We start from the raw sequence: 22,441 nt of genomic DNA on the forward strand, positions 1-22,441 counted from the left end.
AGCTTGTGGTTACAATCCTCTTAGCTTAAACTGTGATTATCAACTGATAGTGAGAAGAGGAGTTATTACCTTAAAACAGGCAGACTAAAGAAGGAAGAAGCTGCCTTTGTTTATAATCTTCTAAGTTCCTGAAAGTCGCCCGAACCCCAGAGTCTTTGTTAAAATTAAAAGCGCCTACTTTGAGGTCTTATCAACACGTGCCTATCAGAACCTGCAGCTTTTCTTGGAATAGCTTTGAGTTGCTCTTTCGTCCTTCCAGCTCTGCTCCCTGACACAAAGGAACTGATTGGCTCACAAAATGAGAGGGTGAGCTGGAGGCAGCAACAATGACTGGCTTTGACAGAAAGACATAATTACTACAAGACGGACTGAGCATAATCAGCTTCCTTCAGGAAAATAAGAAATTGCATTGAATATGCATGCTCATTGTTCACGGGAGGAACACGAATTCCAGGCATTCCTGCAGCTCACCTGGTCTGTCACTCACCTGTCCGAACCGTTGGTAGATGACCCCGAACTTGAAGTTGTTGCTGATCACATGTTCATCAAATGTGACGATGAGTCTTGAAGCCTAAAGAAAAACACACAAAAGATATTATTTGTCAATCATTTTCTTGATAACGGCTGATCAATTGCAACCAATTGAGCTTCACTTTCCTATTGGTTCTTTTCGTGCAGGTATGCAAACGGACTGCAAAATTTCATTCAACAAATTCAGTGAGAGACTTATTTTAGTTGATATGTTGAGTTTTTAGTCAGCCAGTTCTGAATAATTTGTCTCAGTAGTTTGGTTTTAAAAAATTCGGAGGTAAAAGAATAAATTGGTGATGAAGTGATATGGATGTCTTAATTATTTTAGAAACAAAAAGTTGGAAAGAGTTTTATGCATTTTATTCAGACTTATGGAGTAGATTTATGGATTTGTAATTACAGCTGGAGGCTCTTTAGATTGTGACTCTGTCAGCGTTGGATGTCTAGAAACTGAATCTGCTGGAAATAATAATCAAAGTGGCTCAACCTTCACCAGGTTGGGTCTGTGAGAAGTTTTTAAGTCAAATCTCAGCCTCTGATGGGTTTTCTTCCTATTTTGTTCGGTTTTTAGCTCCATCCCTCCTCCTATCAACTCTGACCAGCATTTCTGCCCCTGCTTAACACTAGCATCTCCACAGCATGATGCTGCCACTACCATGTTTCACTATGAAAATGTGTCAAGGCTGATGTGCAGTGTTTTATTTCTGCTATAGATGGAACTTTGCAAGAAAACCAAAATGTCCAAACTTGGTTTTGTCTGACCAGAGGAACTGCTAACGGGTTCTTCTTCTTCTTGGTGTATCTTGTGGCATACAAATAAAATACACTGAGGCTTGTAGAATAGTTAAACCAGTATATATACTTCTCCTTGACACTGCCACAATGCCCACTACTGCTTGTCAAACTATTGAAAAACTAAATTATTGAGCGAGACAAATGTAAAACTAGTGGTGCCAACTTACTTTTGGGTAGAGGACAGGGTAAAAGCGGTCCACGTTGACTTCCTCACAGACGAGCTTGGGTTTAAATGTTCAAAACAAAGAAAAAGTCAGGATGAGACGACTGATCGGTGACTGTTCACAGAAACGCATCTCTGCTCACCTTGGCCATTTGGACCACGTTGGGAAACTCTGTTAGGCAGGAAATGGGGATCACATCTTGGTAGGTTTTCAGCTTGGTTCTGTTGAAGTTATAAAGCAATAATTCATCCATCAGATGCCACAGAACAAAAACCAATCGTCAAACTTCCCCTCTCTTTGCCTTCTGACCCTCCATCTATCACCCCCACTCGCTGGCCTAAATAGTCCATCTGTTACTCTGGCGTTGGAAGTGACAGCTCTGTTGACACTCTCTTTAGCTTTATGGCTGCTGTGATAACAGCAGGACGACGCGTCCATCCAGTCACACATGACCACCACACTGGGGATGGAAAATTATTACGCCGCATTTGCTGAAGCTCTTCAGCTGCTGAAAGTGGTGAACTTTTCCCTTCAAGCCTGTACAATAGTTCTTTGTAAAGCTGAGAATCACACAGGCTGCACACACATATACATACTGAGTGTTACCTGAGCATGAGGCGGAGATGTTCCTGGTCACCAATCTCATCATATTTTATGGAGAACACCAGATGTCCGAGGGAACTGTCCAGTGAATAGTAATTAAAGTGCTCCTGAGGGCACAGAGTTAGCACAGCGCCATTAGTATTCATCAAAAACAAACCCAGATAATCAATGCATATGTCCTTTTGCTGCAGTACTTCCATCAGACAAACACAGAGACATTTGTTAACATCTCTAATACAGATTTGGAAAACATCTTAAGATACATCCAAGTTTAATTGCACAAGCTTTATCTCCCGCTCCGGCTCAGATTAACACCTGAGCACATTTACAGCCTGGGTGGAAAAATGATGAAATTATCAGTGGAAGAACCTGCAAATGCAAATTAGTGAGTAAGCACATTATATTTTAACCTGTTTACACTTTCAGCTAAGACTTTACACACAGAAGAAAGACTTTAAGAATATTAAGCACCAGGTTTATTTAATCACTACCAACTAACTTTGGAGGTTTAAATGTTCCCCAATTAAGTACTTAAATCATTAAAAGATGAAAACCAACAAATTATTTATAAACTACACATTAAAGCAGGTATTTCACAACCAAAAATGGATGCTTATTCACTGAAAACATATTTAATTATTTTACTTAATAATCGTTTCCCTTTAAGCCTGTAGAATAATTCACTGCACAATGTAACGCATAATAAATTCATGTTATCTTCCAGCCTGAAACATCTCAGTAAAGGGCTCGACTTCTTCTGCTCTTAATAATAAAACTCATCTGACTCTGAGTGGTTGTGCAGGTTTACCAGTTAAACATTAGAGTCTATTTGTGACCGTTTAACTTCACAGCACAAATAATTAAATACTAAAGTATATGCTCTTATATACAGCTCTGGGGAAAAGTAAGAGATTATTTAAAATTTGACTCTTTATATCTATACGTTTGAGTAAAATGAACATTGTTCTTTTATGCTATGAACTAATGTAGTATTTATTTGCAGAAAATGAAAAAAAGTCAAAATAACAAAAAAGATGCAGCTCTTTCAGACCTGAAATAATGTAAATAAAACAAGTTCATATTCAACAATAATACTGATGTTTTAACGCAGGAAGAGTTCAGAAATCAATATTTGGTGGAAAAACCAGGAGGTCTCTTCATTTTTTCCAAAACTATAACCTTTAATTAATAAATTTCAAATATTTATTTTTTTATCTCATCACTGACCATTTAAATCATTAGCAATCTGTGTATTAATTTTTTTTTTTTACATTTTGTATCAATTACGTGTAAAAACATTTAATGACTGATTTATATATTAAACTGTGGCTCTTTTGTCACTCTGTAAAGCCAACTCCTTTATGTTTCCTAAAGTAATACTCTGATCAATACAAAACATCCTCCTAAAACCAGAAGTGGAGGTCAGTTGGCGAGTCTCTGTTTCAAACAGCTGAATCTTCTCACTGAAGCGCACGAACATAAAACACAGAATCTCACAAGTAAACAGGAACACCCTCAAACTTTTATGGCCTTAGTGCCGTTTTTTCAGCATCTTCCTATTTGTAAATGGCTCAGTTCATTTGCTACGCACACAAAGGCTGGACTTGTTACGTGACATCTTTTACATTTATGTGTTCCTGTCCTTGTGTGACATTTGGAGCATTGTTGATGAAGCCCTCTGTGTGAAGTAACTTGAGATTAGGAGGCCGACATGAGATTGTGCTTCTCTAATCCGTGATAAATACAATCTGTACTTAATACTTTGCATTCAATCTTTTAGAGACGCCAAAATAGAGCAGAGGAAACTAAAAACCATGCTATCTCTATTATTTTATTGTTCAATTTAAACTGAGGTGCCCTAAATATTGAATCGCAATCATTACTGCAGTTTTACATTTTGAAAAGACTGCTTGAACGCTGCTTTTATTCCAAATGTCTTTCATTTACGCTCCACAGGAAAGAGATATATTTTACATAAACTGGCCTGAATTTCACTGAAAGTTGTGAGATTATAAAAAAAAGAAAAAGAAGGATGAAGAAGATGTTTCAACAAATATTACTGCAATATTCAACAATAAAGTTTAAACTTTAAGTTTGGACAGCTCTGAATGTAAATATAGTACAAATGTATTTATTCAAGAACCAACAAGATGTAAGCGTCGGATGCACAAAAAAAACCAAACATAACATTTCCTTAAGTTTGTAGAAGTAGTTTATATAAGATTGTTTTTCTGTGTTCTGTATAATCTAGAATAAAACTATTGTTATATTTGATATAGTTAATGATTTCTATAAATGCCAAAAATCTTCATAAGTAGAACCAAAGTCCCATTTAGCAATCAAGAAACACAACATACTAAAACAACAATGAAACAAAATCAAACCACTAAAAAGTAGTTGCATATAAAACATTAAATAAAGAAGCTTAATGTCTGTTTTGGTCTGTTTTTCCAAAGCGAAATGATGCTCATACTCTTACTGCTTTCAAGAAAAGGATCAAGAGCAACAGTGCAGGCAGGACGTTTTAAGTTTAAGTAGAGCAGCAAATGTTTCCTTCCTCAGGAGAAGCCAGTGATGTAACGGCAACCAGTAAAGAAAGAAACAGCTGTCAGTCTGAGGATGGAGCAAAGAAGTACCGGACTCCGGGGATCTTCTCTCCATATAAAGAAATAAATACTACGCTCAGAAAGGTTTTGTTTGTGTTTTTATGACAAAAATGACACCTGTTGTCAGTCAGTGACTGCATGACTTCCATGCATTGAGGACGCAGATTGCAAATGCAAGGTCTGGCTTTCCTACAGCGATCTAAATGTTTTTCATCATTTTTGATAAAGTTCAGATCAAAAGAGAAGAGGCTGCATTGGAATTGTAAATATAATTTGCGTGTTATGCAGCTCACCTTGCCCAGGAAGTGTTTCCTGTACAGTGTGGCCGTTGTGTTACATTCCAGTTTAGTGCGGCTGCTGGGTGACGGCGGTCGGTGCTGCTCCGGGTCCCCAGCTTCACTCAGCTCATGGTTGGTTCCCTCAATCCAGTAACCACCAAACTGTGGCAGCAGGATGAGAGGAAAGGGGCTTTTTCTTCCCAACACCTGTTCAAAATATGGGTGAACAATCAGCACTGCAAAAACTTGAGAGAGAGAGAGAGAGACAGAGAGAGAGAGAGAGAGAGACAGAGAGACAGAGAGAGAGAGAGAGAGAGACAGAGAGACAGAGAGAGAGAGAGCAATTTGATTCTTGCAGCTTTTTTCTCTCGTTTCTTTTAAATGTGGAGAAAGAAAATCCATGAAGAAGGTGAAAAATGCACTAGATGGTATTAAGTGAAAAATATTTGATCATCTAAAACCCAACCTTAATTCCGGCTTCCTCAGATTTGGTACACGGCCATTTAACCTCCAGATTAATGAGCTAATCACTCCTGATCAGTGATCATTATTTGTCACGGTATAATGCGCACCAGTTCACAAAATCAATATCTTTCTTTTCTACCTCTCTGTACCCTTGGCCAAGACCAAAAGGCTATGAGAGGAGAATCTGCAAGAAGTACCTGGTAAAAAAAAAAAAAACTGAAACCAGACAATAAATTATAATAAATAAATACATATTTACTTCTCAACCAAATACTAAGCAATGTTCTACTAAAAGATTAAATACACATTTTCTTAACTTTTTGATTATTACGTAATGTATTTTTTCTTGCTTTTCTGCGACTGTCTTTCTTTAATAAACATGGAGTAAGCACTAAAAATTTGAAACTTCATTTCTTTGTAAGAGAAACACATAGAATCAGCAGGCGATCAAATGTTTCCCCTGTTGTAAATAGAAAATGAGTTGTTCCCACCTCATGAACACTTGGGTATGGAATGTAATCCTCTTCAGTCTGAAAAAAATTCAAATAAATAAAATAAAAATATATTCTACATATACACCGACAGCGTAGTGATATAGCTGTAATCTAATCTTTCTTATTTTCTATTATTAATCCCTTTATGAAAGAATCCATTCAAAGTTTTGTTCAAATCATTCATTGAACAATTCAGCAGTACTACAATGTTACACAGATATTTCAGTCTGGGTTACATATTATTAAAAATAAAGAGCCTGTAAAAGCGAAGTTGTACCTTCAGAGGTGGAGGAAAGGCGCATCTCTGCTCATCCATCCTGTTGCCCTGTCACAGGTAGGTAGAAGACAATAAAAGAAGAAAATCACACACACAAAAAACGGCCCAGTACAAACACACACACAAAAAAAAAACAATGTTCACAGAGCAGTGTAATAATCATAGTCTAAAAATAAAACGCAACAAACTGGGAGAAAAGGATCAAACTCGTTATATAACAGCAGACTTCTCCCAGGAGACGTGAGGCAGAAAGCAAAGCAGCGTCAAAGAGGGACAGATGGAAAAAAACTGAAACAGATACATTTCATAGACGGGGAAGGGATACTGAAAGACTAGAGGACAGCATAGGGTGGGGAGTGGAAGCAAAGTAGTAAACAAACTGCAGAAGTGTGGGAATTAGATCCTGGAGGCTTACAAAAATGCAAAGTTGGGTGGAAATACTTCACAGCCATTCTCACTCAGGTATGTGTGAGGAAGAGAACGGGGAGAGATAATGCAGAAATGGAGAAATGGAGTTGCAGTCATGACAAGGCTAGACTTTATTAAGGTAAATATATATTATGCAGCTCTGTTTCCATCAAAAGACATATATTTGTTTGCACAAAAAGCAACTGCAAGACATGAAATATGTGAAAGCTTCTGGAAGCTTTCTTGTCTGCAGTGGTTTTGATATTTTTGAAAATGATGACTAATGTGAATACGCCATCACTGGAGCATAAACTGCAAACACACAGAAATGCTGCGCCTTTTGATGAGCTCCATCATAGAACTGTTTAGCCTCTTATGTGTGGGATTTCATGACTTATTAAAACATCCTTCCAAAAGCTTCAGAAAACCAGAAGATAGTGCTTGAAGTGAGATAATAAGCTTACAGCTCTGTCAGCCAATGTCTCAACCAGAACGTTGGTGGAGACGCTGAGGAAAAGCAGCTGGTGTGAAACCAGCAAGACTCAAGATTCAATTCAGTAACAAAAACAACAAACAGAAAAAGATAAGGAGTGTCATCGTCAGGAAGAGATGCAGCAGAATTAGAAAGAGACTGGTTAGAGTTTTCAGCTTAGTGAGGCGAGACGGAAATGCACAGATCTGTGCATCATCTTACCTGCATCTTTTCAATCATTTCAAATAAATCTGTGGTCTGAGGAGAGGAGATGACATGTCTGAGTTCATCTGACAGGCGTCAATGTTTACTTTAAAAGAAGCTTAACTGGCTCTTGAGAGCCTGGCTTTTTACTTGGTAACCATGTAGGACCGAACATCAGTTCTGCAGTATTTTAGCAAATACAGACGGTAATACCTTTCAGTTTTCTGCAACAAACTACAACAAAATTCTTCATTTTGGGATTTTATGTGACAAATCAACAGAAAGCACGATTAAAAAGAAAAAAGAAGGAAGAAAATATTTGTTTTCAAAACATTTTTAGCAAATAAACTTCTAAATACAAGGAATTGGTCAAATCTGTGTATTTTAGCAAATAGGCAGACGGTATTAATACCTTTTAGTTTTCTGCAACAGACTATTTTAAGGTTTAAGTATTAGGTGAATGCAGTACCTTGTAAACGTATTGTTACTATCCAAACAACAACAAAATTCAACATGTTGGGATTTTATGTGACAAATCAACAGAAAGCACATGATTGAAAAAAGGAAGTAAGAAAATGATTTTGGTTTTCCAAAACATTTTTAGCAAATAAACCTCTGAGGATTTTATTCTGACACCCTAGAATAAAATCCAGTTCATCCAATTGCCTTTAAATCTCAAGTAGTGTTTCTTTCAGGATTATGTATGACAGACCAATACAAAGTGATGTATACCAAAAAATTGTGGCATAAAAACAAAATAGTTAGTTTTACTGCCTTCTGAAATCACCTGATTAGTATTTATAGCTGTAATTGCTTTTCACATCGTCCAAACATTTTACCTTTTTGCAAAAAATGTTCTTTTGTTCTACTTGTAATTGCCTCACCCTACACACGCTCCATGCAAATCATCTGAACAACTCTCCCTTGCAACGCCTTGTAGTATTATTGTGATTTACATGCAAAACATTCCTGAAACAGCTGAGAATGAGCAGCACCAATCCGACCCGCTGTAGTTAAGAGATGGCTGAACGCTACGACCCGCAAAACCCGACACAGATACTCTGTGTACAGAGCAATCATGTCTTAGCTTTGTGTGAGTTTGAGTAAAGTCCTCCACCATGTGCAAACAATAGTCTGCCACAAACCCTGAAAGTAAACAATTCTGGCTGTAACCAGAGATTAGGAGCAGAAAAGCTCAGAGCTTTTGCACGATTCCTGGCTTTTCACTAAAACGTAAGAGAACTTTAAAATTTTTCACACACACACACACACAAAAAAAAGTAGATTTAGCATAAAGTGAATGGCTTTGGACTTAATTTTCATTCTGTTAACTTCTGTTGAAGATTTGCAGTGTTTTCAAAATAAAATGACTTACACTGCTGGGATTCCTCCAGTGTGTCTTTGTCACCATCGGATGATGCTGGCGACTGCGAAGGTTTTCCGCCATCGTTTTCTGTTCGCCTCACTGTAAACTAAAATCCTGCAGCTTCGAAACACTTCACTGTCACTTATTTTAGGACGTCGGATTTCAACTTGTCACGACTACTGAGCTTCTCTGCAAACTCAGACAGGTAACTGCATCCTGAACTAAAGCTACATCCCTGGTGACTAAAACCCAGAGGCAAGATCCTCAGGCAGATATGCGCCGTGTCATCAGCCGGCTTGCAGAGCAAAGCCTGAAATCTAGATAAGCGATCCTCAGTGTGAAGTTAGAGGTGTCTTCTCTAGTCTTTAACCCTTTGGAGAGTTACAGGATGAAATCAGGATCACGTCATCCGCCTCTCGTTAATCACTATGTGCATCCTGACTGACAGCTGGAGGTGGAGTCCAACAACTCTGCTGTCATAAATGGTTGTAACTAACAACCAACAAAAGGATGGCAAGATTTAACAACACAGAAAAGGAAAATGTGGCAACAAATGACTAAACCAGTGAGAATCTAGTATAGATACCCTGTAATATTTCCACATACTTGGTCAGGGTCAAAAAGTGAACTTCCACCACAGCCTCTAGTAAGTTTTGTGAATAGGTTTTCTGTGTTTAATGAATATGCGTTCTTCTAAAGTGCGTCTTATTTTAAAATGATTAGTAACACCGCTGTTTCAGCATTGAAATACCTTTTGCAGTTCTGCTCTGAGTTCACAACCAGGAGCTCCTCCAACAGTAATGACTACAGAAAACCCAAACGGAGCTCCGCATTTGCAGACAGTTTTCTCATTCAAAGGCGTTAGAGGATGGAACAAAGTCCCAGGAAGTCTTAAACTTTCCCCTGACCTGAAGGACTCTCCTTGTAAAGTCAAGTGTTATTAGAAATCTTCCAGAGCAGACGTTTGGCATAGTACTGTTTACATTGCTGTAATTTTATGACAGTACAGTAATTGTATATACGGTATATGGGAACTTTCAATGAACTTTTATGACTGCTTAAAACTGTTTTATTAACTCGCATAGTAAGGAACTACAGATATAAACTAACTGTACATCTTTTATTAATGTCTTTTGCATATTGTCCCTGTTTTAAATCAATTAATGTGCTTCATGGTGAATGCTGCGTTCAGGTTGATGTGTTGTGTTAATTTTCCTCCACACATTTGCTGTGTCTGCTTGCAAATTACATGTTTTTATACTTATTTACACTTTTCCAGGAAGGCCAGATTGCATGATGAAAGCTGTCTTTTCAAAAATTATCTGTCTTGAGCTGTTGATCTCTGCAGCTCCTCCAAAGTTACCGTTTCAGTTCCCGTCTGGGGTTTATGACATTATTCTGTAACCTAGCAACCCTTTAAAACACGTTTATCTTTACCTGTCTGGTTTGTTCCTTGGTCCTGATACTGCTGATTGGTCACTAATGTTCTCTGACAAATCTCTAAAGCCTTCTCAGAACAGATGGATTACAGCTCACTGAAATTAAATTACACACGGCAGGACGTTTTATACTGACTTAGTGACTCCAGAAGTCAGTTGGTCACACTGGATTTTACTTAGGGGTATCAGAGTAAAAATGGTAGAATAAGTCAGCATGCCACAATTTTTGGTATGAAATTTGAAAAAAAAACAAAAACATATATATATTGTTATTTAACTATCATTGTTATCTTCATTGGGTTATTTTATTTTATTTTATTTTGTCTGTTAGAGAACTCAGATTATGACATATATTTTATGGTGCACATTGGCAAGGAGTTGGTAATCATGTCCGGTTGTTATTTACAATTGTCATTATTACTATTAATATTATTATAGGTCAGTTTGTATTCATTCTGTTTTATGTAATATAGCTTTTTTGTAGGTTCTTTAGCACAGTAAATCGAACAGGCAAATTAATACCAAATCATGTTTTTAATATATGAATTTTTGACAATTATTGAGTCGGTAAGTGAAATATTTCATGAAATTGAGATAAATAAATACCTTCTTCCTATTCCTTTTTAAACAGAAAAATAGTGATAAGTAAATAATTTTTGTTCTTGGTTATGTACGCCACATTTCTCTTGTCCTATTGGCTACTTGTTGTCTTTATTTTTAAAAACCTGTTTGAAATAAATAAATAAATAAAAATACATGTGACAAAATGTGAGGGTGTGAGTACTTTCGCAAGGCTCTGTATGTATAAACATGTTGAATAGCAAGGCGACGGCAGCAGCCGCGTCATTTTGCAGCGATGGACACAGAGGAGGAAGTGGGGGAGGATCTCTGGGGAGTCGGACCAGCATAGACAGCAGGTGTGAGAGCTGAAACCTTTCATTATGAGAGCTAATAGGATCGTCATTATGACAACGCACAGATTACACACACAACGCCACCTCTACCCTCCTGATGCTTCAGCTGCAACTCTCTGCAGCCTCACAGAGATCATTAGGACTCTTCCTGAAGCGGATCCAGCTGAAATAGGTTTTCTTTGAAGCAAAATATATTAGGTGGCACTACTGCAATTTGCTTAAATAATAACTGATATAGACGGTTGAATGAAGGAGGATTGAATCATGGAACTTCCTCGAAAAGCAAAGCAGAGGTTGACGACTGAGGTTTATGTAAAACAGATAATTATTTTCATGACATTCAAAGCTTTTGACATGAAAAAAAACCTTTAAAGAATGCAGATGGCTTTGTTTGTCTTCATGAAAATGTACAAGTATAGTACTGGTTCAACTATGTAAGACCTGGTGGGGTTAATTGCAGATTGACCTGTTTTTTTTTTTTTTTGCAGGGCTCTGATTGAACTGATACAATCCCTCTGAGACTTGCCCTATTAAGCTCATGTGTATTCTACATTCCTATGCTTTCCTTTAATTTTCCCAAAAAAAAAAAACTGAGGTAATTTATAAATAAAATAACTGAATTTAAACCATATTCTCTAGTGTTTTGCTATCAAAAACCTGCAAAAAGATGAGGTTTCAAATATCCTTCCTCGTTGCATAACGAGACTAGCAGGTGTGAGGTACCTTCAGAGTGCTGCAGGGATCAAGAGTGACTGTTCAACAACCCAGTTTCAAATTCCTCCCATTCCTAATCCTTTTACTCCCCACTCCCCCTGCTACGCACAGATTAAGTCAGGTTGTGAGAAATGTTGGATAGTGTGAAAATCCTTTAGAAAACCAATCTGACATAACTGAGATGTTATCCGCTTACGATCCCCAACACAGTGTAGCTCCACCTAATTTTTATTTTCACAAAATACCCCTGGCAGGTTTTTCTTTCCACATGTAATTTATTCAACGTGGAAAAGGTAAGCCTGAAGGTTTCGGCGGTTTGGTGGATCTGCTTGAAGCTGTGAAGGTGAAAATGAATAAATGTTCCCTGATTTGTTCCAAAATCATGTTGATTCTCCTAAATAAATATAAATCCTCTGCAGTCAGAAATGTAGAACTGCCTTCAGTGTTTCATTTTAAAACAAAAATGACATGTTTGACCGTTTCAGACTCAAAACTGGCCTTAACAACTTGAGTGGATACACAAAAGATAGAACAGAAAGAAATGTATACATGCCTGTTTCAACATTTTACAATACTTAAGTTTATTAGCACCGCTGTGTAAAAAGACGTGTAAAATGCATTTGCTGTTCATTTTGCTGTATATTGGGCAATTGTTAGTGTTTATATTGTGACTCGTTATCCTAAAAGGTTGTTACAAGGTGGTTATTTTAAATTTTCATTTAAAATGTTTACGTGTTCGATAGAAGTCAAGATTCTATGTGTGAGATGAAATATAAAGACACTAAAGTAGAGATTATAATCTTAACAGCTCAAAGAATAAAGTCTGCTTTGTCCTTGACAGCTTTGATGAAGGGCTGGACAATATGGCTGAAAAACGTGTCACCATAATAACTATTTATTTATTTATTTATTTTTGTTTTAATTATCTGGATTACTTAAAACAAAACCTATCCTATTTCGTCCACAGTTTTTACTACTCCATAAAGCAGTCATGAGGCATGTTACTCAATAGGTCGTTGCTAGGTAACCAAAGAGAGAGTAAGTTGCTAGGTAACCAAAGAGCGAGAGAGTGAGTTGATGTCACCAAGCTTGCTTAGCCAGCCATGAATAGGTTGAATGGTTAAAGTCATTCCTCTGCCTACCTCCCCCCCAGAATGCCATGTGGTTCTGGGTCAAAGTTTACTGAAATTATTGAATATCCTATTAGACGTATTATCTATTGATATTGATCACGTGGCAAAAGGATTACTCTATTTCTACATTTTAATGAGCATTTAACTATATATGCCCAAATCAAAGGTTGAATTTTTGTGAAATCTTCTGAAATGAAAGCCAAATCAATTTTTAGGCTGCTATCCATCATTACAAGCGGTGCCAACAAATACATCCGGCCCTGTGATATATTTTTAGGACTGACAATCAGCTAAACTCTAAACTGAATCCGCCTCAGCTGCGATCTATTTTAGTCGCACATGACTGATGATGTTATGGGTGACAATGTCTTTTGAAATGAAAAAAAGACAAGTCCTGTCTGTGACTTGTGGGCTTTGATGGAATCATTCTTGTTCAGCTTGGAGTGAAAATTTGTCAGCGTGAGGCTGACTATTTCCTGCTAAAAATAGGCCTTTATTAATTAAGTCAGTCAAACATAATAATTGCAGCCACAGAGCTTTGTGTGCTTTAATTACACAAGTTATACAAAAGAAGGCAGGACTAAGAAGCACATCAGACAAAAGAACACGAGACAGAATGTGAAGAGACTGATAATAACAAAGGATCACAGACAGAGGGGGTCACACAGATAAGGTCAGGGGGTCACGGTTCAGACTTAATGCCCCTGGGTCCCCCCTCCCTACCTTGTGGAGAGGTGAGGTGCTGTGTGTCAGATCAGGCTGCAACAGCTGGGGCTCTATTGGTGCAGAAATTTGGGGGTCAGCCCCATCTTGTTTCCTACAATCAGACAGATGCAAGAAAAAGATTTGGTCAGAAAAGGTCACTTAGTCTGAGATCGAACAGTGAAAGGTAATGTCACGGGGAAGGTTACCAGAACAGGCACTTGTGTTTGAAACGCTGCTCTGGCTGGAGGCTTTCTTCTTTAATTTAGACAAACTGAAAATCGGAATTGAATTTGTAAGAAAAGCCGGAAACTATACATTTCATGTCAGTGTAGATCCCGAATCATTCATTTACGGACCACGGCTCTCTAAATCTTTTTATGTTGATCTGATGGATTTTAAATGTTTTATTTTGGAAAATTTTTATTTATTTTTAACAAGATATACCATAAGAAACAGTCTGGTGGCTGGAACTCGGCAATTTTTTTATTGGATTAACCCTGATGGATAACCGTCCTGTCATAAATTTAAATTAAATGTCTGTTCTTTTTCTGATCAGTGACAGCACCAAGCTAAGCACCAACAAGTTGCTGTAGAGACTGCTCTGCAGAACCAGAACCAAGCATGGAGAATCAAAAAAATCAACACGCTAAAGATAAACACATGTATTACATGAGTTTTTGCTGGGATATTAGTTCCTTAATCCTGGAAATGTTATTCAGGTGATAGAAGACTGACTTTGTAACTGTCTTTAAACGATTCTGGAAGTCACTTAAGTAGAAAATCGAACACTGATCAACACATTTGGTGTGTATTGATTATTTAGATTGCGGCATTTGAGGAAATGTGATGCTTACTGTTTGTTTGGTGACTCTGACATTATTATAACTGCTTTGTTGCTGAAATGACTTGACTTGATTTGACTGATACTCACTGAGAAAGACCCAAACATAGCTATTTTCAGTATTAGTGAGGTTTAGAAAATAAAGTCATATATAGTAAAACATGTGGAGATCTGCAGTTTGTTCAGTTTGCAACAGAATGAGACTTTTATCAGAAAATAGAGAGGCAGAATCAAATACTGCAAAGTTGCTTTATTTTATCCTTTTGCGCCTTAAACATCTGCCACAGCACATGCTTGAGTTAGATATATATATCGTAAGTCTTAAACTTAGGGTTAAGGTACTGCCTTTCTTTTTCCTATCTTGTCGATGTATGTTGACATATCAAATATAGTTATATGGGTCGATATGTGAGGAAGTGAAGCAGTTTTGGTGAAACATAACATTTGGTATGTGTGTTTTGATGAACTCCTAATTTAAATAGTTGGGATCAATACACAGTGTATAGTTATGTCAGAACGTGGTTCAATAATTTTGCTGTGACATAACTCTCTTGTTGTATTTTATATATCATAAACTGAGCACCAGCGAATTCAGTTTCAAGAACTCAGATAATTATTTGCTAAATGAATCAAAAAGTAGGTCATGCCACCAGTTTCACTTTTATTTTTGAGAATCCCAAAGTGAGTGAACCTTCCTCAGCACAAACAGAGTGTTTGCACAATGTTGGGCGAGATTATGTAATGTTGTTATCTTTGCTGCAAATGTGAAGTTTGGTGGATGAAAGCAGCAAAAGTTAAAAAAAATTTTAAAACTGTTGCAGCTTGAAGTAGTTGGTGCAAATGGTTAGTAAGTCGATGCTGTAGCTCCATTTATCTAAGGCAGCATATCTCCCACTGTCATTGAAGTGCAAGGAGGATACAAAATAGTTTTGTTTTTTTTCCGTGCCAGCCACACTAACCACTCTAACCAGACACACAGTGCTAAGCGTGCTAATCAGCAATGTCATATGCTAGAGCCAGTTGTCCTTGTTTTAAAATAAAACAGCAACACCAACTGCTCTCCCACAATGTGGAGTCACATTGCCTCTGCTCCTAACATACATATTTAACAACTGCTCAAGGCATAGATGACCAAAGAATATTTTTATTACAAATGTTTTCTAAAGAGAAATTATCATCAGCTAAAATCCAAGCACAACAAAGATTGAGTAAAAATTACATTTCAGAAATCCTCCACAGAATTCTAATTTCAATTTTAATCTTTTACCTTTGTGACTAAATAACAATATGTATATATGTTACTCTAATATTAACAAGCATTTTTTTGCTAATAATTAAAAGACTAAACATTTCTGGGTGTTTATTTTCACCTTTCTTTTAATTTAAAGAGCTGCAAATAAAAATACTTCATCTACCAGGGGACACAACATGAAAAGCTTCATATTTATTCAAACGTTTTCTCTCTTCTCTAATTCAGTCAAGTTGCAAATTGCTGATGGCAAAGCTGTTTTCACGCGTCCTTTGTTCTAAACTTAACCAGGTTGGCTTTTTCTCCACAACAACTTTGATGAATGTGCACTGACAGGGGGCCACTTTCTGCTGAAGTTTGCTTAATGAATTAAGTCAGTTTAAAAAAGCATGAAAGACGACCTGAAATTATCCCAATGCATTAATAATAGAAACGGAATCTAAATATTGCTGTCTTTGATGATGAAAGAAAGCTGAAGCCCCAGCAGTGAAAAATGTATCATTTCCCCTGCATGTAGAAGGTGTTATGCACTCCAGAAAAAGTAATATTCAGAGCACAACCTTTTGAGAAATGAACGCTTTTGAGCCAAAAGCGATTAATTCTTCAAAATTACAATGGCGGTATGGCAGAGGGAATGCTTGGAGCTGCTGTAGAGGTTGTGGAAAAGACAAACAGTGATTTAAATCTGGGCTCACATTTGTTGAGTGCACTCGGATTCAAATGTAGGTGAAGAAAACAGAGCATGAATCATTAACATCCAGCGCTGCCTCAAAGCTATTACACAACGAGCGACTGTGCAATAAAGAAAGCATCCAAATGAAATGGGAACAATTCTGAACATGATCCGGTTCTCAAGATAACAAGAAACCACATCTTCCCGAGCAGCTCTCCCCACGGGAGGTCAATACGACCGGGCATCAGCTGCCCTGAACTCTTCATTCTCACTGATCCTCCGCAGATCGATGGAGAACACAGAGACACTAAGGTTTGCATGCACACATTAGGGGTAAATTTATGACTGAAAGTCAATTTAAAGAATATGTAGTGTAGGAAATATTGGTGCAAACTTGCACTCATAAAAATGAGACAAACTGGAGAAAACAAATTGTTAGAAAGATTAAGATCTAAACAAGAGTTAAAAATCTCAACTTCCAACTCCCTGTTCATAAACGTGAGCTGCACCACAAGAGCCCAGATCGGTTCGCTGCACAAACACCACTTCAAATTACATAACACACCCCAGCTGGTTAACGGGAGCAGCACAAAAACCGTCCGGAGAATCACGGGGACAGCCTGACGTCCAGCTCAGAGCAGAGCTGCAAACTTACTCACACAGAGAGAGTGGCTGCAGAAAGCCAGGCGCTCCCCGTAAAGTCCGGACAGCGACCCGCACTCTGGACCGATGACTCACCGTCTGAGCCTCCCCCTCCTCCTGCCTGAGCTCGGTGATCCTCTCTGTCTCTGCTGCTCTGCTCAGCTCACTCACTCGCTCCTCATCCGTCGCTCACCTGCTGGCCTCACTCTCAGCTCTTCAGACTGCAATGTACTCCCAGCCAGCATCCTCCCTTACTCTCCTCCTTTCCTCTCAACCCTCCCACTCACACCCCTCTCCTCTTCACCACTCTCTTTCTCTCACACACTCCTAAACACGCATCTGCACTCGTTGTCTTTTCCTACATTGCGTCTACATCCTTCATTCATGTTTGAAACCTGAAGCTCCACTACAGTCCCACTGAGCCTATAATACTTGCTGCCCTTCCACCCGTCAAAGTAGCGACCCTCCCCCCATTTCAGCTGCTCGGAAAGAGAAAGTAGGGATTATTGAGGGAAAGGGGCTAGCCCTCAATCCCATGCTGTCTTATGAGCTTGGAAGAGCTGTTGCTAGGGCAACCAACATGGGCTACATGTTGAAAAAAAAACACGTACATGATCATTCATGATCATAAAAACACAGTCACGGTTACATTTATTGGCACTACTGGTAGTATTTGTAAAAAGCCTTAAAATATAAGAATTATTTTCATCACGTATTAGGTGAAAAACATTTATTACAATTATTACTACCAACACTTAGAAGATGAAAGAGAGGTTTTATGTATATAGCACTTTTTTATATAGCACTTCAAGGCAGTTCAAAGTGCTTTACATGAATTAGAAGAAAAACAACACAAGCACAATAACAAGCAAAGCAAATGAAAAACTAGACTTTAAAATGTTCCAGTTGTTCAGGGTTGCTAAGTAGATAGTATTTTCTAAGTTTGTTCTAGATTAGTAAAGTATAAAGTTAAATGTTGGTCCTCCATGTTTGATTCTTGTTCAGGGATACTAAGTACTTCACAATTTTATTGACCGAATGTCATTCGATTCGCCATGACGGACGCCGAAAGTGAGGATTGCTTTGTCAGTTTATTCGTGGCTTCTACTTGTTCGAGTCCAACTAATTTGTCTGTGAACGTAACACACCTGTATGGGGCTCATAGACGGCGGGATTTACAAAAGTCCGACACAACTAGCTTAGAAAGCGACCCATACCTCCTCTCTCCTGATGTGTTGATCAAATTACCGACTTTGCCTGAATTCACACCACATCATTTATATCACTATGTCGTAAACAGTATTTTCCTTACAATGGAGCATCCTTAAAACGTACAGAAAACAAGAGGCTAACCAGTTTTTTCCATGCATGCTAGGCTACATGATGTTGCGGCATTGTCTCCATGGTTACCAACGGTTAGATTCGAACCTTCTCCACAATGCGATATTTCATATCTTTCGATAATCCTACTTACTGCGATAAGTAAGATAATCATACTTACTTATAAAGTACATAAACGTTAGTCTTCTTACCTTGTATAACGTGTTCGCTGCAAATCCTCGATTACATCGAAGGTTGCTGCACGGTCATTATTAAATCTGTGACAATTTTTTACTGCGAAATCAACCATAAAGGCCATAATATCGCCTTTATGGCGATATTATGGCCATAAAGGCGATAATATTTATGGCGATATTATCGCCATATAGGCTTTACAGGAGCGCGTTGGTTGTTTTTACGTCCGTCATGGCGGAGCGGGCTGCGTTTAGAAGAGAGTGATGTCACGTGCAAATGGGTCGATAACTTTTCACATACTCTTGAGCATACAGAGGATTGTTGACCATTTTTCTTCCTACCAACTTCCTTGCTTTATGCCTGAAACCATTCTGAATTCATGTTAGTATGGGATTATTGTCATGACATACGAGTTGTTTTGTTGAAAGAAAATGGGCTCTCCGATGGATCATATTTAAATCCCAGGAAAACATAAAGTTGCAGATTAATATTATAAACATTGATCAACTTTTAAAAGTTAAGCAAATATTTATTATTAAATGATTCTCAGGGGCACAAATAACTGAAAGTTGTTAAAAAAAAAGCTACTTACTTTAATGGCTTATTTCAAGGCTTCTTTTCACGTGTCTTTTCCTGCAGTGCCACACACATTATTTTTCTCACATTTGTCCAAAAAAAGTATATGAAACAGTGTGATTTTGTTTAACATTAAACTCCCAAAGGTTGAACAAGCATTGCAACTTCCATAAAGCTCATTGTGCAGAATGAGAATCCCTGAGTGGGGAGGTTTTTAATTACTATAATGAGTCTGATGAAATCCCCTGTGAGCATGTGCGTTTCCTGCACTACTCTGACATCCACAGTTCCCATGAGACCCCCGACTAATGTCAGAAGCTGTGCCTTTTTATGCCGAACCTTTTCCCGTCATTCTGCTCCTCAGGCGGCCTCTTATAGTCGGTACCTGAACTGAGGTCCGGTGTGTGTGCGGTGTGCGTTTTGTGTGTCAGACATGAGCAGATAATAAGGGATTACAGCACAGCCCTCATGCCGGGCTCTATTAGGAGCTGCTGCGTACGGAAACAAACAAATACTGCTGGTGTCATCCAAAGCTTGATGGATTAGAAAGCAAGCTGAAAAATTTAAACAAGCCTAACAATTTGTCAGATTCCAGTACGTTTTTATTCGTAAAACGAGGTAAGAGGGTTGTCCTTTTTATTTTCTTAAAAAGCAGGCCAAAATTTGGATGGGTTGATTGAGTCCTTTGAGCTTACAGATAAAAAAGCATGATCTAATAAGAATGACCTGCCTAAAATCTGATTAAATTTAGCTGGATTTTTGCCATGGATCAGTGCGGCGGGCTCATACCAATTCTGGGACAGATTACTCACATCATAAAAAAAATACAAAAATAATATAAAGATAGAAAATGAAAAGACAGAGTCTTGTAGAGCTTTGTGTTTTGCTTGTGTGGACACGGATAGTTGGTTTTAAACTGACAGCACCCTCCTGTTTCCATGTCCTCTGCAGAGACCCAGAGGTAATCCCTTCCGCCTGACCTCACTATCAGGGATTCCCATCCCATTAGCCCAGTGAAATGGCCCCTGCTCCTTCCCCTCTGCTCGAATCCTTGGAGAATCGCTGCCGTCCCAAAGTTTTCCCATCATGCACCTCCTGTATCCTCGCCTCACCTCTCAGTTTCAGCTTTGGGAAGCTTTTCTCAATCAAAAAAGTGTTAGATAACATCCTTTGAGACTGAAGCTCAAATGATGCTAAAGCTCGCTGGATCCCGTAATTCCAAAGGGATTACAGCCAGACAAACAAAAGAGTCAGGATGTGTGCTCAATGTGAAACAAGTGTCAATGACTTATTGGAATTATATATAATAAAAAAATTAAAGTTGAATTAATTAACAAGCGCATGTTTGCTATGAGGAGAGATTTAATTTGTACTTTTGAGCCTTAGGAGTGGAGGAAGGTTTGGGGACTGGGGTATGACAAACAATAATGAGTCACAGGAGGCATGCTGCGAAACAGCACTGAGCATCATCCCAGAAAAGTTTTCTTACTTCCTCTCCTTATGCACATAAAGAGCTATTACAAAAGTGTTCATAATTTTTAGTTTTATGATCGTTTGTCATATTTTAGCTACAAATTTTGTGTAGTTTATTGGGGTTTTGTGATGTTGAAGCAAAACTGGAGGGATGTTTTTTTATAAGATTGAGTTTCTAACAACTTTACATCTGAATACATAAATATTTGCTCTTTCTAAACCGGCGACCCCCCCAGAACCACACATGGTAAAAAGTTCACGCGGGGTTCACTCAACGCCTCAAACTCCAGGAGAGTTCAAAGTCTGGTTATTCATTTTTAACTAGCTTTACTGCATAGACACCATATAGCCACACCTCGCTTACAGAAACAGTAGCAAGCCACCAAATAAACAAAAGTAAAACTGGTCAATAAAATGTAATTTTAGGCCCACACCAACATGCACACAGATGTGGACTACGTACAGGATGTTTTGACACAAAAGACCTTTTCTGTCTCCACAATTTTGTTGATAATTTAGTTAAAGAGGGTTAAATAATAAAAAAATCCAATAACTATTTTCTTTTTTCTGTTTTTTTACTTAAAGGAAAATCTCAAGGTTCGCAGAGTGTGTACAGCTACAGGTGCTACTGGTCTGACTGTCTCTCAGATTAATATTCTCCTTGACCTCCTCAAATTATTTGAAGAGTCACATCTTGGTTGGTTTGCACTTGTGTCCACTCTTTCCATTTTGAGAAGAAAACTTTATCAGTGACGTGTCGGCTATGTTCCTAAATCTCATTAGATTGTTAGCTAATGTCAGCTAACAAACCTCTGAGGCCTTCAGAGGACAGCTGGGTTTACGCTGATATTAATTTACACATAAATGGACTCCATTTACCAATTAAGAGATTTGTCCAGCCAGCTGGTTACACTGGAATTTATTTCGGGGTATCTGAGAAAAGGCAACTGAATACAAATTAAAAAATATTTGAATTTGCGGAGAATTTTTTTCATCCATTTATCATTTTCCTTTAATTCATACACACTACTGAGTCTTGGTCTGTCATGTAAAATCTCAAAAAAAAATTTTTTTTGATATTTATGGTAGTAGCATGACAAACTGGAAAACATCGATATTAACACTTTTTCAAGCCATGAATTAATAGAGTTACATAAATGTTTTACAATAAATAAATAAACCTAATCATAAGTTTTCAAGCAGCATGATGTTAAAGGCTTTCCCTGCTGGGTTTATATGCTTTAAAGCCTGCCTCTCCTCACACTTAAACAAATTATCTGGTTTAATCAGGACATTTGCAAGGCAAAAAAAGGAGTGCCAGTCACATCCAAGCTTAAGTGAACTCTGCACCCCTACCAAGGTTTCTCTGCAGTTTGTCTGAGCCCTGCTGTGGCTTTGATTGTGATTGTTTTGACAATCATGCAGCATGCTAGATAATGAAACTATAAGGTTGATGTACTGTACGGGATTTCAAGTCAAGCAGAAAGACAAAGCATATTTATGGTAAAAAGTTATTTTAAAATTTGGTCATTGACATAATCAGGTCATATTGGAGGTCATTTAGCCAAACAACAGGACCAATAAAAGGTGATTGTTTAGATTTATTGTTTAGATAATTTTTCGTCTTCTTAAGGAATCCAAAGTCTTAAGGGACTAAACACTAAAATTTGTGGTTGCAATGTGATCAAAGGTAGATAATCTCAAAGGTTATGGATATATTTGTAAGATCTTTTTTTTCCCTAAAGAACCTGTCATAAAAATAAAATATTTTTGCATATATATGATGGGAAAATTAAAAAATAAATAAATAAATAGTGCAGAAAAATAACTAAATTGTCCTAAGACTATCATGGATTTATGTGGATTTCTATTTGGCTTCTTTCCAATTCTGCAAGCAGCTTCAT

The 22,441-nt window shown here is 37.8% G+C and overlaps 1 protein-coding gene across 12 annotated transcripts in view; it reads right to left on the reverse strand.

The window, feature by feature from the left end:
- The window catches only part of rap1gapa (RAP1 GTPase activating protein a), a 65,717-nt gene that overhangs the window by 20,459 nt on the left and 22,817 nt on the right, over nt 1–22,441 (reverse strand). For 7 of the 12 annotated variants that reach the window (XM_081609170.1, XM_081609171.1, XM_081609169.1 and 4 more), the window contains exons 3-11: nt 13,587–13,680; nt 7,316–7,351; nt 6,214–6,261; nt 5,934–5,972; nt 4,993–5,184; nt 2,097–2,200; nt 1,633–1,711; nt 1,494–1,547; nt 488–571 (exon numbers count right to left, since the gene is read on the reverse strand). In XM_081609170.1, coding sequence (XP_081465296.1) covers nt 488–571; nt 1,494–1,547; nt 1,633–1,711; nt 2,097–2,200; nt 4,993–5,184; nt 5,934–5,972; nt 6,214–6,261; nt 7,316–7,351; nt 13,587–13,680 — 730 coding nt within the window. Of the gene's footprint in view, nt 1–487; nt 572–1,493; nt 1,548–1,632; nt 1,712–2,096; nt 2,201–4,992; nt 5,185–5,933; nt 5,973–6,213; nt 6,262–7,315; nt 7,352–13,586; nt 13,681–16,986; nt 17,460–22,441 lie in introns of those variants that run through there. The other 5 variants (XM_008414315.3, XM_081609176.1, XM_081609177.1 and 2 more) reach the window with 5 other exon arrangements.

This window comes from Poecilia reticulata, chromosome 7 (genome assembly GCF_904066995.2).
Source record: "Poecilia reticulata chromosome 7, P_reticulata-male-v2, whole genome shotgun sequence".
Classification (NCBI taxonomy): domain Eukaryota; kingdom Metazoa; phylum Chordata; class Actinopteri; order Cyprinodontiformes; family Poeciliidae; genus Poecilia; species Poecilia reticulata.